We start from the raw sequence: 16,112 nt of genomic DNA, 5'->3' as shown, positions 1-16,112 counted from the left end.
AGGCTGGCTGTCTTCAGATCAAGATGTAGAACTCTCTTAGCTCCTTATCCAGCAGCATGTTTACCTGCCTGCCACCATGTTTCCTGACATGACAATAGTGGACTAAACCTCTGAACTGTAAGGCAGCCCCAGTTAAATGTTTTTCTTTATAAGAATTGTGGTTATGGTGTTTCTTCACAGTAATAGAAACCCAAACTGAGACAGTTACTTTAATCCTTTTGTCTGAAAATCCAATATGTAAATCCCCTATGGTTCTGTTTCTATTTTTTTTTTTAATCCTCTGAGGCAGGGCTTCATATAGCTCAAGCTATATGAGTTTGACATGAGTGTACATATGAGTTCCAGGCCAGCTACAGCTACACAGCAAGACAGTGTCTCAATACAAAAATAAACCAAAAAAGATCCTGACTACTGTTGTGCCTAACACGTTTTGATAAAAGTCCAGGCATTATATGCTCTTCCGGTCCTAGGCACTGCGAGAACCAGGGGTTACCATGAAGACATGGCCAAGTCCAAGAACCACACCACACACAACCAGTCCCAAAAATGGCACAGAAATAGCATCAAGAAACCCCAGTCACAAGGATACGAATCTCTTAAGGGGGTTGACCCCAAGTTCCTGAGGAATATGTGCTTTGCCAAGAAGCACAACAAGAAAGAAGCCTTCTGAAGAAGACGCAGGCCAACACTGCAAGGGCAGCGAGTGCACATGCAGAGGCCATCAAGGCCCTGGGGAAGCCTCAGGCCACCAAGCCCAAGATGCCAAAGGGCCCCAGCTGCAAACTCAGTCCCCTGGCTTTCATCGCTCACCCCAAGCTTGGGAAACAGATTCGAAGCTACATGGCCAAGGGTCAAAGGTTCTGCCAACCAAAGCCTAAGGTTCAAACTAAGACAGAGGCCAAAGTTCCAGCTAAGGCCCAGGCTTCAGCTCAGGCTCCCAAAGGTGCCCAGGCCCCCGTGAAGGCCCCATAGAAAAGGCTCCTGCCAGTGTGAAGACAGATGGACTGCTGTGGCACACCTACCCACACACTACTTGCAAATAAACAGTGTCCTAAGATGTTTTTACAAATAAACAAGGCAAGATCTGTTAAAAAAAAAAAAAAAGATTGGGCATTATATATGAAAACTTGAGATAGCCTTTGGCTCTGTTCAGACAACCACAAACTGTGTCCTGTGGGCAAAATCTGGTTTGTCACCTGCTTTTTGGCCTGGCCTTAAGGTAAGAATGTTATATTTCTAAATAGTTCAAAGAACATTTGGTGACACATGAAACATAAAATTCATACTTGAGTATCCATGTGAAACTTTACTGGAGTGTAGTCACATTTATATCTGTCAGAGGTTCAGGAAGATACCTGCATTTGGAGTTTAGTTGACATTTAGTTCCTGGGGGACTGGTCAATTTGTGGCTTATCTAGTGGCACCACTAGTTGTAACTAAAAAGCCACGCACTATCCCAACTGTTAGTGGATGGGCCCAGTACTGCAGTTTAGGTTTGTCCTCTATAGCTTACTTCCTCCTTAAGGTCAGAGATCTTCCAAAGCTGCTTCAGGAATACCTTTAGGTATATTAACCTGTGCCCATGTGTGTGTATATATGTGTGTGTGCCCATGTGTGTTTATGTGTGTGTATGTACATGTGCATGTATATGCCTGTGCACATGTATGTGTATGTATGTGTGTATGTGTGTATATGTGTGTGCCCATGAGTGTGTATGTACGTGTGTGTGTGTTGCTGCTTCAGTAATGACTTTAAGTATATTAACCTGTGCCTGTGTGTGTGTGTGTGTGTGTGTTGCTGCATTCCTAGTCCTAGTAGGAGGAACAATCATTGTGCCCTTGTAGAGACAGATGTTCAAATGTTTGTATTTCCACATGTTTCCATGGCTTCCACTTATTTTGGACAAGGAAGTACCTGGAGAGCTTTGCTAGGTGGGTCCTGCATTATCTAAATAACTACACAAATGAGAGTAAAACACTAATGGTCAGAAGCAGCAGGCAGGAAAACAAGTTTACCTTGTTCCTATCGTGCCAGCACACTAACAAGCATGTAACTTATCACGTTAAAGAAATACATGCATGCTAGGAGGAGTCAAACTTTACTATTTTATTAGTTTTGAAATTGAGGTGGTATGACTTGGAAAAACATTTTATGTTTGCTTCGATGAGTTTTGACACACACTCCTGACATTTCTGGCATGCCACAGAACACCTCTAGTGTCCCACACAATTTCCTGGCCTCTTCTAGGTTACTTTGCTCTCCACAGTTATAACCCATTGCCACTCTTATCCTTGCATTAATTATAATTTTTAAATGAGTTGAATTGTTACCACTCTGGCCACCCGTTGCCATGAGTCTCCAGATGCTGGGAATGGGTTTTCCTGAGGAGAGTTGACATCTTCAGACCCCAGAGTCTTCTTTCGAAACATGGTCTCCATAGTCCCAGCTGGACTCAAACTCACGGCAGTCTTCCTACCTCCATCTTTCAAGTATTGGACCTGCAAATATGGGCCTCGAACCAGAAGCTAAGTTACTGTTTAAAGTCAGGACTGCTTGTTAACACACTGTTTTTGCTCACAGCCATGATCACACAGGGCTAGATAATACGAGCTATCTAATATTTTTGGAATACCAAAATACTTAAAAATTAACTGTAGACAGAGGGGAAAATGTGGCTTGGGATGTAATGTATGAGAAAAGAATAAAAAAATGAACTGTAGAATACATTTCAGTGGAAATTCGTATTATCTCCATGTGCATTTGAAAATGTTCAGGGGCCAGGCAGTGGTGGCGAATGCCTTTAATTGCAGCACTTGGGAGGCAGAGGCAGGCAGATTTCTGAGTTTGAGGCCAGCCTGGTCTACAGAGTGAGTTCCAGGACAGCCAGAACTATACAGAGAAACCCTGTCTCGAAAAACCAAAACAAAACAAAAAAAAAAAAAAAAAAAAAAAAAAAAAAAAAAAAAAAAAAAAAAAAAAAAAAAAAAAAGAAAGAAAAAGAAAAGAAGATGTTCAGGGGAGCAGCACCCTCAGTTCTCAGATGAGTAAAACAGGTGCCACGTAGTCATACAGAATCTATTAGCCCTTGGTGCCAAGTAGTCATTCAGAATCTATTAGCCTTTGGTGCCAATGCCGGTTTCTTCTTTTGCTTAGTCCACCATCCTTGTATATATGAACACAGAGTCCGTTATTCCAAAAGTCAACTTTCTTGTTTCTCCTCTGAAATTTCATAGGCTAGCCATTCCTTCCATCCTCCAGCATAATGTTGAGCACTGAAAAGATACATCAGTTAGTGTTGCTTCATGACGGAAACAGTTCGTAATAGCACTCATCATATTGTTTAGATTCTACATCTCTTAAAAAAAGTAGGTTAGAAAGACACAGGCTCTTGGTACCCATATTACATTTATTTATTTATTTATTTATTTATTTATTTATTTATTTATTCATTCATTCATTTAGCTTTTCAAGACAGGGTTTCTCTGTATAGCCCTGGCTGTCCTAGAACCCTGTAGACCAGGCTGGCCTTGAACTCACAGAGATTCGTCTGCCTCTGCCTCCTGAGCACTGGGATTACAGCCATACACCACCACTGCCTGGTTATACTACTTTTATTAACAGTACTTTTTTTAAATTTTGCCCCTGTAGTAGTAGAGCTTAAATCCAGGGAGTTATACATATAAAGAACATGATTTACCACTAAATTATATCACCAGCCCCAAGAAACTTTTTTTGACAAAATATCAATTGTAGTACTGACTGCCCCTGAATTTTAATATTTTTGTCATATATTTGTATAGGTGTTTTGTTTGCATGTGTGACTATACGTCACATGTATGCATGGCCAGAAAGACCAGAAGAGGGCAGCAGATCTCCTGGAAGTGGAGTTACAGACAGCTATGAGGTGCCATGTAGGTGCTGGGAATCAAACCTGCACCTCTAAAATTGCAGACAGTGTTCTTAACCATTGTGTAATTCCTCCAGTGCCACTCACACTTTGCGTGACAGCAGTTTGAGGCGAAAACTTCAAGGAAAGTCAGTCTCCTGCCCCCTCATTGTCGCCTGGCACCCCTAACTCAGACGTAGCCCAGATATGTCCTCCTACTCGTGTGCTAGGTGCCCACCAAAATATGATTTATTTACAGCTGGACAAAATCGGACATTGCTCTCTGACCTTCACCAATGTTCCAACATCTTAGCCAAACCCTGGTTTGGAATTTACCCACCCGGATTAATTGCCTCCGGCATTGTGGGGAGGACGTTGAAGTTTACAGAATGGAAGGCTTATCCCAGGGCAAGGTCAAGTAAAATCCTCATTCTCAGTCTGTCGCACTGCAGCTGAACCACTCCTAGGAATTAGCAAGAGACCTGTCTCTAATTCCCCAAAAGATTAGCATAGTGGGAGTATTACCTAGGATGAGTGGGACCTTGAGTTGAGAGTGTGTGTGTGTGTGTGTGTGTGTGTGTGTGTGTGTGTGTGTGTGACAGCATTTAGAAGTCTGCATTCAGCATTCGGACTTGCTCACACTCGGACTAGAACCAGAATTTAGGTGAACTAGGACTAAGATTCATGCAGTCCGTAGGCCCCCACCCCACCCCCGCCGGGCCCAGAGCGCCTTGGGGGGGGGCGGGGGGGGCGGCGGTGGGGGGGGAAGCAGCACCAGTCAAGATTCAAGAGTTTGACCATTCCAGATTGGGCAGTTGAGATTCGAGCCTCTACCCTCCAGGCTGGCGCACCTGCAGCCCCACCCCACACCCCAGGGACTCTGGCCGCGACTAAGCGGCTGAGCATGCTCGGAGCCCGGGGGTGCTGCACCAGTCCAGAGGAGATAACTGCTGTTTTAGACCTAGTGTATTTTAGATGGCCTCAGAGGTACCCTGAGCTGCCAGATTTTTCATCTCTCTTTTGCAATGATTGTAAAAGCCTCATGTCATTTTTAAAGAAATACACTCAAATCCTACATTACTTGTGTTGAGTCTGTTTGTCACCAGCCGAATCCTGTGCACACCTGGCCAGAATCCATCATCCCGCGGTACAAGGGACCCTGTAAGAAACCTCAGTCCATGGCACTCCAGTCCTGCCCCATCTCCAAGACATTTTTTTTTTTTTAAAGATTTATTTCATTATTATGTCTAAGTACACTGTTGCTCTCTTCAGATGCACCAGAGGGCATCAGATCTCATTATGGATGGTTGTGAACCAACATGTGGTTGCTGGGATTTGAACTCAGGACCTCTGGAAGAGAAGTCAGTGCTCTTAACCGCTGAGCCATCTCACCAGCCCCAACATTCTTAAATAAAATAAGACATGCTTATTTTAATTTTTTGCTATGCTGGGGATTGAGTCTAGGGCTTTTCACATATATTTCTTTAAATGTTTCTAGTTGTCAGTCTTTTATATATATATATATATATATATAAGTTTTATTTCATGTATGAGTATACTGTTGCTGTCTTCAGACACAGCAGAAGAGAGCATCAGATCCTACTACAGATGGTTGTGAACCGCCATGTGGAATTGAACTCAGGACCTCTAGAAGAGTAGCCTGTGTTTTTAACCACTGAGCCATCTCTCCAGCTCCCCCCGCCCTTTTTTTTTAAGAGAAACAGCTGTTCTTATTTTGATTTTATTTATGAGTACACTGCAGCTGTCTTCAGACATACCAGAAGAGGGCATCATATCCCATTACAGATGGTTGTAAGCAACCATGTGGTTGCTGGGAATTGAACTCAGGACCTCTGGAAGAACAGTCAATGCTCTTAACTGCTGAGCCATCTCTCCAGCCCCAGCTTTTCACATATTATGCAATTACACTACCACTGACCTATAGCCTCAGCTCCCCAAATGTCATTATCATATTTTTCCTTCATTCACACACCTGTTAAAGCCCAGTGATATTGCTGTGTCCATAGCCTTCTTACTTCTCACTCCAGCTAAACAAGAAAACACTAGACGGTCAGATTTGGATGGCTTCACTTCACAGTACTTCTCTTTGAAGTCCCTTGGGTTCATCTGCAGAGCTTCACCTACCTCATCCACTGGAAGAAAACGGTCAGGCATTCAATTAAGTTTTGGAGACATACAAATGAATACAAATGTGTTTTAAGCATACAAATGAATCTTTTTAAACACATATCACTTACATGGTATGTTGATTGATCCAGGTATTTTTCCATGCTCAAGAATTTCCCATGTATTTCTAACATCAATTAATATAATATCTTTGGAGTTCAGTAGGCTTTTTAGTTCCCTGTAAGTCACACCCTTAGAAGGAGTGGAACAAAAATGTTGGCTGCTTCCCCATATTGACTTCAAACCTGAAAGGAATAAGTTTAGACAACTGTAAAGAGACACTGGTACTAACAGTTGTAGTAAGTGGGCTGAGTTAGATGACAGAACTGAGCTGAGTTTACCTTTTTATTCTAATAAAGTCCATGTACATACTCTGCTCCTGGTTCCTGACTCCTGATAGAAGGACATAGAATTTCTAAGGATGATGTATGACTCCTGTGTTTTAATGAGATTGACTTTGAGCTACGCAACTTCAGGGTGGCACTGATTGCCAGGAAGACCATGCTGTTGCAGCTTTGAGAATACCATATACCGGTGTGACTCAGCCCCAGCACACACCTTTAATCTGAGAGCTTTCTGTTTATTGTAAACAAGATTGAATAAAGTCAACCATAGGTCAAGAGGTGGAGCAAGCAGCCAGTTGACAGGGAGTGAGAGGTAAGGAGGACAGATAAAGAAATGCACAGGAAGTGGAAGGGGGGTACATTCAGTTGGAAGAGCTTTTAAGATGGTGTGGAGAACGAGAGCTGGTTCTTTTTGTTCTGGGACGTGGGTTGAGGAGGAAGTTCAGCTAGGTGTTTCTCTGCCTTTCTGAGCTAGCAGGCTTTCACCACAACATCTGGCTCCTGAGGCTTCATTTGGTGAAATCGAACTTCTGGGCTTTTGTTTTAAAAACACCAAGCCATGAATAGACTGTGGAACTTTCAGACTTGGTCTTCTGGACAGTAGAACAAGGTTAGAAGATTGAATTAGCAATAACAGTGCTTACATTAGGATGCTTCCATTAAAATCTGTCTATGGAGTTGGAGATCTGCTGTGTTAACACATCCATGTGTTGGAACATGGCACACCCCAGCTCCAGGAAGATGGAAACACATACATGTAAGACCCCTCTAGATCCCATACCATGACTTCCTCTATATAACATATCATGACTTCTTCCACAGGCTATTCATCTGTATTCTTTAATAATTTAAAATAAGCTAATAAAGATGTTTATCTGAACTGTTAGCAAATTAATGAACCTGAAGTCATGGGTATCTTTGATTTGTAGTCAGCTGGTCAGAAATAAGAGAACCCTGGACTTGGGTTTAGTGACTATAATGGGGACCATCTTGTTAGAAAGCCCTTATTGGTGTCTTCAGTAACTCTGGGTAGTTGGTTTAGAGTTAAAATTTAAGATTCAAATTATTAGAGACTTATCTTGGTGTAGGAAAACTATACATTTGGTATCAGGAGCTCTATGGGGAGAGAGCTCAGTAGTGAAGTACTCCCTTTTAAAATGTAAGGCTCCTGGCTCCACTCTATATACTTGAAAAAAAAAAAAAGGTGTCATGAGCAGATCACAAAAATATTTTCCAATACGCACACATTCTGACTGGACAACAGGATGCAGCTCATCATTTTGCTCTGAGTGCTTGACAGCTGGCCTTCTGCCAGCTCCACATTCTCTTCATACCCTTTAGTTAGCAAGAGCTTAGAAACATATCAAACGTTTAATAACTGAGTTACATGCATAATTCTTTAAGACCACTCTAATTCAAGTGACAGCATCAAGAAAAAATTAACGTTATTTTCCTTTGCAATTAAAGATAGTACTCTATGTATCTTAGAGCCTCGGTTGCTGTGATAAAATGCCATAACCAAAAGTAAATTGGTGAGGAAGGGTTTATTTTGCTTTATAGCTGGTATGTCCTTTGGTAGGGAAGCAAGGAACAGGAGTCATCCAGGGTAGAAACTGAGGCAGAGACAATGGACAATTGTTGAATATTTGCTAGTTCTCTATAGTTTGCCCAACCTGCTTTCTCACACATCCCAGGATCACTTGTGCAGGGGTGGCACACCTACAGTAGGTTGGCCCCTCTCATATAATTTAATCAAGAAAATGCCCCAGAGACATGCCCACTGGCCATTCTGTTCTCCTGCATGGAGAACAGAGCACACACATTTGTTAGTACCCATGCCAAAGGTGCACCTGGACTCTAGTCAAAAGGAAGCCTACACACATCCATGTCTCAAATTAGTTGAGAAAGATGTTCAATAAAATGTTCAGTGGGCTAATTAGAAGAATGTAAACAGGCTCTTGATTCCTGATGCTTAAACAAATTCTAAATATAAGGCTAATATCTTAAAGATACTACGATAATTTGTAGATAATTGAAATTTGGTGACAAAAGTCATAAAAGGTTTGTCCTTAAATGTCAAGTCGATGTGAGAAATATACCGTGAACAATTTGATGTCAAGTGGCAGGCAAGAAGCCATATGTAGATGAAAAGATTGGAGGTAACATTACTAAAATAGAGCTTATAGGAATACCAGGATAAGGCCAAGAGCCCAATAGAAAAGTAGTGAAAATATATGAAGAGAAAATTGACAGGCAAAATGAAAATGAGCAATAAAATGAGAAAGTGAAAATGAGAAGTGGCCCAATCTCAGGACAATTAAGAAAATATAAGTGTTAGTCAGGCAGTGATGGCACATGCCTTTTAATTCCAGCACTTGGGAGGCAGAAGCAGGTGGATTTCTGAGTTTGAGGCCAGCCTGGTCTACAGAGTGAGTTCCAGGCCAGCCAGGGCTACACAGAGAAACCCTGTCTCGAAAAACAAAAACAAAAACAAAAAAACACAAGAAGAGATACAAGAGTTAAAACGTTGTTTCAGACCCTGGCAATGGTGGCCCACACCTTCAATCCCAGCACTTGGGTGGCAGAGGCAGGCAGATTTCTAAATTCAAGACCAGCCTGGTCTACAGAGTGAGTTCCAGGACAGCCAGGGCTATACAGAGAAACCCTATCTTGAAAAGCAAAACAACAACAACAAAAACAACAAAACCAAAACATTATTTCAGGCCTGTAAAGCTTAAAATTATTGATAATGTCTATGGTGGTTTAAATATGCTTGGCCCAGGAAATGGCACTTTAGGAGGTGTGGCCTTGTTGGAAGTCGGGTGAGCTTTGAAGCCCCACCCAGTGCAGAATAATCAGTTTTCTATTGGATGCAGTCAGATCGAGATGCAGAATTCGCAGCTGTAACCTCCTCCATTAGTCAAGTAAAGCTTTCGATAAGCCTTTCTGGAAGTTGTCATGCTCCTGCATTGATGATAATGGACTGAAACTCTTAACCTGTAAGCCAGCCCTAATTAAATGTTGTCCTTGAGAGTTGCCTTGGTCGTGGTGTCTGCTCACAGCAGTAAAACCCAAACTAAGATAATGCCAAATATTGTTGAAGGCATGGGGAAATGGATTACCTCAAACACTGTCATTAAGAACTCTTAAAGGGGGACTGGAGAGATGGCTCAGTGGTTAAAAGCGCTTACTGCTCTTCCAGGGGACTTATGTTTGATTCCAACATTTGATGGTGGTTCACAAAAAACAAAACAAAATAAGCAAACAAAAAATTGGAATCAACCTATTCAAATTAGAAATACGGGATGAATTCACACTTTTCTTAAGTGGCATGGTTAAGAAACTGGAAAAGTACACAATTTCATAAATTTTGTTAAGCCTGATTCTAGTGTTATTTATCAACCCTGGAAAATGTACCCACAACAGCTATTCTTGAAACTGAATCAAAGATAATTTACTTTCCTTAGAGTCATCAGACCGACTCTTAACTCACAATGATTCAGCTTAACTCACTCGTGAGGAAGTAGGTACGAAGATGGGTTTTCTCGCCAAAGCCTGAAGCAACCATGTATTATTCTTTGGTCTTGCCTTTCCTAAGACTCTGAATTTGAAGCCACATACATATTTAGCTTTTTTAAATTGCATGTATTCCATAGTGGGATGTACTATAGTTTACTAACCAGTCACTTATAGTAAAATTTAGTTGTTTTTAAATTATTTTAGTTTATTTTACTTTTAAATATTGTCACTTCTTTTGCATCCATTTTCTTCTAAAGAAGCAGCTGCAGCAGCAGCCCAGCAAGGTAGCCTCCCTTGCTCTTTTCTTAACGCCTTAAGTTACTGAAGATGGGCTTTTCTGTGCACTCCTTATTTGTACCAAACTATAGGTGTTTTGTATACTACGTCCTTCTTGTAAATTGACCACTTGATCTGGGGTTCAACTAAAGAAACACTCATCAGTTCTTACACTGAAAAAAATGGCTAAGTATTACAGAATATATGCGTGTATAGACACACACAAACGCGTACACAAATTGTCAGGTATTATGTTATAGCACCAAGAAAACTAATGAATGCAAGCCTATGGGTTTAAATGAAATTAATGCATTATACAATACTGCTCCTTCTGAGAGATATCGCTCCCCCTTCATTTCTACACAGGACATTTAACTCTTATTTCATATCTATTTAATAATGCTTGCCACTTCCCCTTAACAATTCTAGTTCTATTCTAGTAAAAATAGTTGTTCATCTGCACAGGGTAGATTACACGATGAATATCAAATAATTTTATAATAAAAACCTGAAACTAAAATTTTCTCAATTTTAAAAAGCTAAATATGTATGTGACTCTAAATTTAGAAGTATACACATGATTCACACATATATTAACTTATTTATGGATAACCATAGAAAAGTTTATGAGTCTTTACCATTGGTAGCTTAGAAGAGTAGGGTGCGAGGTATTTAATGGAGGAGATCTGGGACCAGTTTGTTTGTTTGTTTTTAGTTTGTTTGTTTGGTTGGTTGGTTTTGCTTGATTTCAGTGAAAATATAACCATATACTATTTGTGCGATTTAAAAAATAGACAAAGGCACCTTCCTCTGGCATTTTGATCAATTGAAGATCTGAGGGTTTTCCATTGCAGTCGTACTGGATTGGGCTATGGACTTGTATCTGTCTCCTTCTCGCCCATCCAGGTACGAATGGTGAACTCCTTAGCAGGGGAGCTGTATCCCCCCGCAGAATGCCTGGAAGGTATTGATTGTCTAATAAATAATTGCTAATGAAAGGTGAAAGAAAACAATTCGCACAGAAAAAGCCCATCTTCAGTAACAAAAGGTGTTAAAGAAGCAAGGGAGGTTAGCTTGCTGGGGCGCTGCAGCTGCTTCTTTGGAAGAAAATAGACGCGAAAGAAGAGGCGATATTTAAAAATAAAATACAGGGAAGGTACTAATGCCTTGGATTGAGCTTTAGACCCAGCTAAGTCAATAACCATTTTCGTTTCTTTGCTTTCTGCTTCCAAAATTGCGAAACTCATAAGAGGGGGAGTACTTTCCTAGTTCTAACGCGTTTTAATTCGGGTAGGTGGGGGTGGGGTGTGTGTTTGCTCGTCCCTGATGGGTAGTAAGTTTAAAAAGGCAGGCTTGTAGCTTAGCCCCTCTGGGGCCTTCGTGCTAGCTCCTTTGAGGGATGAATTGACCTTCATCACTCAAGCTTGCACAATTCATTCCCATTATAAATAATAACCTTGGTGCCATATTTACTACATGGTGTCGCTGTGTTCATTAGCAGCGGATCTCCAGTCTGGGAGGGCATGGGAATCCGGAGGAGCAAAAGGAGCAAAAGTGCAGGTGGGCACTATATACCTACGTGCCAATCGCAGCAGAATTCACTTTTATTAATAACTAGGAGTCTAAAGAGAGAATGGTCAATGTTATCCCCTCCCCGACACCCGAAATCAAGCGCTTTTCCTTTCCCAGGGTTTGTCAAGCTCACCGCCAAGCGCAGGCTCCACTGATCCTAGGGCCGTCCTGCCCGAGGTCCCAAGCACTAGTCTGGCCAGCATCACAAGGGGATCTCTGGGACCCGGGGGCTGTTGACCACTTCCTTTCCTCGGCTCCTTCCTGCTCTGCTTCCTACAGGCGCTGTCCAGGCTCTTGAGCGCCCCGCAGCCAGCACAGGCAGAAAGGGTTACTGCCACACAGTTACTATTTCATTTTATTAGACAAGGGTTTTGGCAGGGTTAAATTCAGCCGTTTTAGAGTGTTAGCTTCCCATTGCTACATTAACAGATCAGCACATACTTAATGGATTAAAACAACAGAAATTACAATTTTGAAGTTATTATAGTTAACTAAAATCAATGTGTCTGGAAAATACGTGTATTTTTTAAAAACTTCCGGAAAGATTTTACTTTTTACCTTTTACTTGCCTCATTTCTTGGATCCTGGTCTTTGTCTTCAAAGCTACTATCTATACATCTTCAAATCTCTCTGGCTGACCCTTGCATCTACTGTAAGCTCTACGATTTGCCCTCCTCTCTTCTTCCTCTAAGACCTTTTCATTCAGATCACTGAAATAATCCAAGTCGGTCTCCCCACTTCCGGATATTCTATATGTGGTAATGTCTGCAAAGTCGCTTTAACCAGGTGTGGTGGTTTGAGTAAGAATGGCCCCCACAAGCTTAGATATTTGAATATTTAGGGAGAGGCAATAGGACCTGTGGCCTCGTTCAGAAGTGTGTAATAGAGCAGGCTTTGATGATTCAACTGCTTAAGCCAGGTCCGGTGACTCACTCTTCCTGCTGCCTGCACGATCTGGTGTAGAACTCTCAGCTACCTGTCCAATATCATGTCTGACTGCACACCACCATGCTTTCTGTCATGACAGTAATGAACTAAACCTCTGAAGCTGTAAGCCAGCCCCAATTAAATGTTATCCTTCTTACGGAGTTGTTGTGGTCATGGTGCACAGCAATAGAACATTGACTAAGATACCAGATCCGAAAACACATCACAGGCTTCAGGGATTAGGGTGTGTGGGGGTTGGGAGTGTTGGGGCTTCCCCCTCCCCCTACATAAAGTCTCTCCTACCCTTCACTTTCTCCTGAGTTTAGTTCTCCAAACATAATAAAAGTTGCATTAACTGGAATTAAGTCAGTTAAAAATTAACATATTAAGTCAAACTGATTGATATTAAAATGTGTGCCCAGGGCATAATTCTGTTAAATACACACTTTGAAATCAGCCTATTTTAATAAATCAGCATTTCTTTTTAAAAAATTTATTTATTTCATGTATGTAAGTACACTGTAGCAGTACTTCAGACACTCCAGAAGAGGGAGTCAGATCTTGTTACAGATGGTTGAGCCACCATGTGGTTGTTGGGAATTGAACTCATGCACTGAAGAGCAGTCAGTGCTCTTAACCACTGAGCCATCTCTCCAGCCCAGTATTTCTTATTGTATGTAGTATGTTGTCTTGTATTAGTCAGGGTTCTCTAGAATCACAGAACTCATGGGTAGTCTCTACATAGTAAGGGAATTTGTTGATGACTTACAGTCTGTAGTCCAACTCCCAACAATGATCAGCAGCAGCTGTGAATGGAAGTCCAAGGATCTAGCAGTTGCTCAGTCCCACAAGGCAAGCAGGCAAAGCAGAGAGAGCCTTTCTTCTTCCAATGTCCTTATAGAGGTCTCCAGCAGAAGGTGTGGTCCCGATTAAAGGTGTGTGTCACCACAACTTTAATCCCAGGTGACCTTGAACTCGGAGATCATACTCTCCTAATCTTCTAGGATTCATAGCCACTGTGCCTCAAGATCTCCATGCCAAGATCCAGGTCAGAAACTTGTATCTCTCAGCCTCCAGATTAGGCCCACAGGTGAGCCCTCCAATTTTGGATTGCAGTTCATTCCAAATATAGTCCAGTTGACAACCAGGAATAGCCACTACATGTCTGTATGTGTATGTAATATAAGTACTTGTTGGAGAGGGTGCATATGTGTGTATAGAGGTCAGAGGTTGATAGTGGGTATCTTTCCTCAATCATACCACCTTTATTTTTTGAGACAGGGTCTCTTGCTGAACCTGAATATGATCAAATCAAGAGAGATCGCTTCATGGTTAAGATTATTTGTTGCTCATGCAGAGAACGCAAGTTCAATTTCCAACATTTATATATAGTTCACAAAATCTATAGTAGTTCCATATATACGAAATCCAATACTCTCTTCTGATCTCTGAGGGTAGCAGACAAGCACGTGGTGCACAGACACATATGAAAACAAAACACTTATATACATAAACTAAATAAATACAAAATTATTTAAAAAAAAAAAAAAGATGACCATGTCAGATAGGCTGTCTGGCCACTGAACTTCAAGGATCAGCCTGTCTCTGCACTCCCACCCAGGCTCCCTCAGCTCTGGAGTTCAATACATCCTGTTCTGAGATTCTGAACTCAGGTCCTCATGCCTGTGCAGCCAGCACTTCAACTGAGTGATCTCCTTAAATCCAATAACTCAGTATTTAATAAACTGCATCAGATTTCTGTGCCAATGACACTATCTACTTTGTTCTTCCTAACCATTTATAATTTATTTTTTTAAATTTTTCGTGTGTGTAGGGGGCACAAGTGTGCCACAGGATGCGTGCTGGAGCTCAATAAATAACTTTGCAGAGTCTGTTATTCTCTTGTCTTAGTAAAGGATAAGCATTTAATTGGGGCTGGCTTACAGGTTCACAGTCCATTATTACCACGGCAGGAACGTGGCAGCATCCAGGCAGGCATGGTGCAGGAGGAGCTGAGAGTTCTATTCTTCACCTTAAGGCTGCTAGCAGAATACTGGCTTCCATGCAGCTATGATGAGGGTCTTAAAGCCCACACCCATACTGACACACCTACTCCAACCGGGCCACACCTTCTAATAGTGCCATTCCCTGGGTCAAGCATATACAAACCTGTCGGCCGCCTTACCCGTCCAGTTAGAAGTAAGGAGGCAAACACCAAGCCCTTCTCCATGCAGCTTAATCAGGAACCTTCAATATTTACTTCTTCTTACTAGCTAGCTTCTTTTTTATTCTTCTATATCTTCTTCTTACATCTTACTTATTACTACTTACATATTATTAGTTACATCTTATTAGTTACATACTTATTCCTAATTCTATATCTTACATTTATCCTTACATCTTACTTCTATATCTACATCTTCTCTCCTATCCCATTACCAGCCTCAATTCTACATACTTACTCCTAAATCTTACATAACCCATCACCAGCCCTAATTCTACATACTTACTCACTACTTCTTATATTCTCTACATACTTACTATCTATACATACTTACTCCTATCTATACATACTTACTCACTCTCCCCCAAGCCCCCAGCCCTTGTGGGTTAAATACTTTCCCTGGTCACCATCAGCATCAGCTACGTGGCAAAGCATAATAGGCTACAAGAAATCATGCCAGCTTGCATCATAAACTAGAGGCACACAGCTTTTCCAACTAAGGCTTGTTTATCTCAATGCTCTCTGCTCTGGCCAGAGACCAGGTGTTCTATATATATGTATATAGGGTGGCAGCTGCAGCTCCCCACACAAACCATCATGTTTGGCTATCTTGGAACTTGCTCTAGAGGCTGACTTTGAACACTGCATGAACTTTGAGATCTGCATGCCCGTCTCCAGAGTGTTGCTGAGTGCTAGATTGAAGACATGGTCCACCATGCCTGCACATAAGCTTTTCTCTACTTGAAACTGAAGGAACAGGGTCTACCAGTCTGATCCTGAACTCAGAGATCTGCCTGTGTCTATTTCCTGGGACTAAAGGCAGGTGTACCACCATGGCTAGACCTAAGCTTTTCATGGCCACTATGCTTCAAGATCCAGACCAAAAGCAAGTGTCATCCTATGTCAAAATCCAGATCTGAAACCTGTGTTTTTCAGCCTCAAGATCTGGATCACAGGTGTATGTGCCCTCCATTTCTGGATTGCAGTTCACTCCATATTAAAAGTTCAAATGAGGGGCTGGTGAGATGGCTCAGCAGGTAAAAGCACTGACTGCTCTTCCAGAGGTCCTGAGTTCAAATCCCAGCAACCACATGGTGGCTCACAACCATCCATAATGAGATCTGACTCCTCTTCTGGTGAGTCTAAACACAGATACAGTGTACTTACTTATAATAAA

At 41.7% G+C, this 16,112-nt stretch overlaps 1 protein-coding gene and 1 pseudogene across 1 annotated transcript; one reads left to right on the top strand and one right to left on the bottom strand.

Annotated features, from left to right (window-relative positions):
- The first annotated feature begins 378 nt into the window (after positions 1–378).
- Positions 379–1,112, top strand: LOC116088025 (annotated as a pseudogene).
- A 1,823-nt stretch (positions 1,113–2,935) lies between these two features.
- Positions 2,936–12,070, bottom strand: Tstd3 (thiosulfate sulfurtransferase like domain containing 3). The gene is made up of 4 exons (XM_031366504.1): positions 11,918–12,070; positions 6,145–6,318; positions 5,880–6,039; positions 2,936–3,272 (listed from the first exon to the last, which is right to left on the bottom strand). Exons 1-4 carry the CDS (start codon positions 11,985–11,987, stop codon positions 3,200–3,202), a joined length of 477 nt encoding a protein of 158 aa, XP_031222364.1. The 5' UTR covers positions 11,988–12,070; the 3' UTR covers positions 2,936–3,199.
- Between the last annotated feature and the right edge of the window lie 4,042 nt (positions 12,071–16,112).

The sequence above is a fragment of the Mastomys coucha genome, unplaced genomic scaffold (assembly GCF_008632895.1).
Source record: "Mastomys coucha isolate ucsf_1 unplaced genomic scaffold, UCSF_Mcou_1 pScaffold14, whole genome shotgun sequence".
Taxonomy (NCBI): Eukaryota; Metazoa; Chordata; class Mammalia; order Rodentia; family Muridae; genus Mastomys; species Mastomys coucha.
This window is presented reverse-complemented; position numbering and strand designations above follow the sequence as displayed.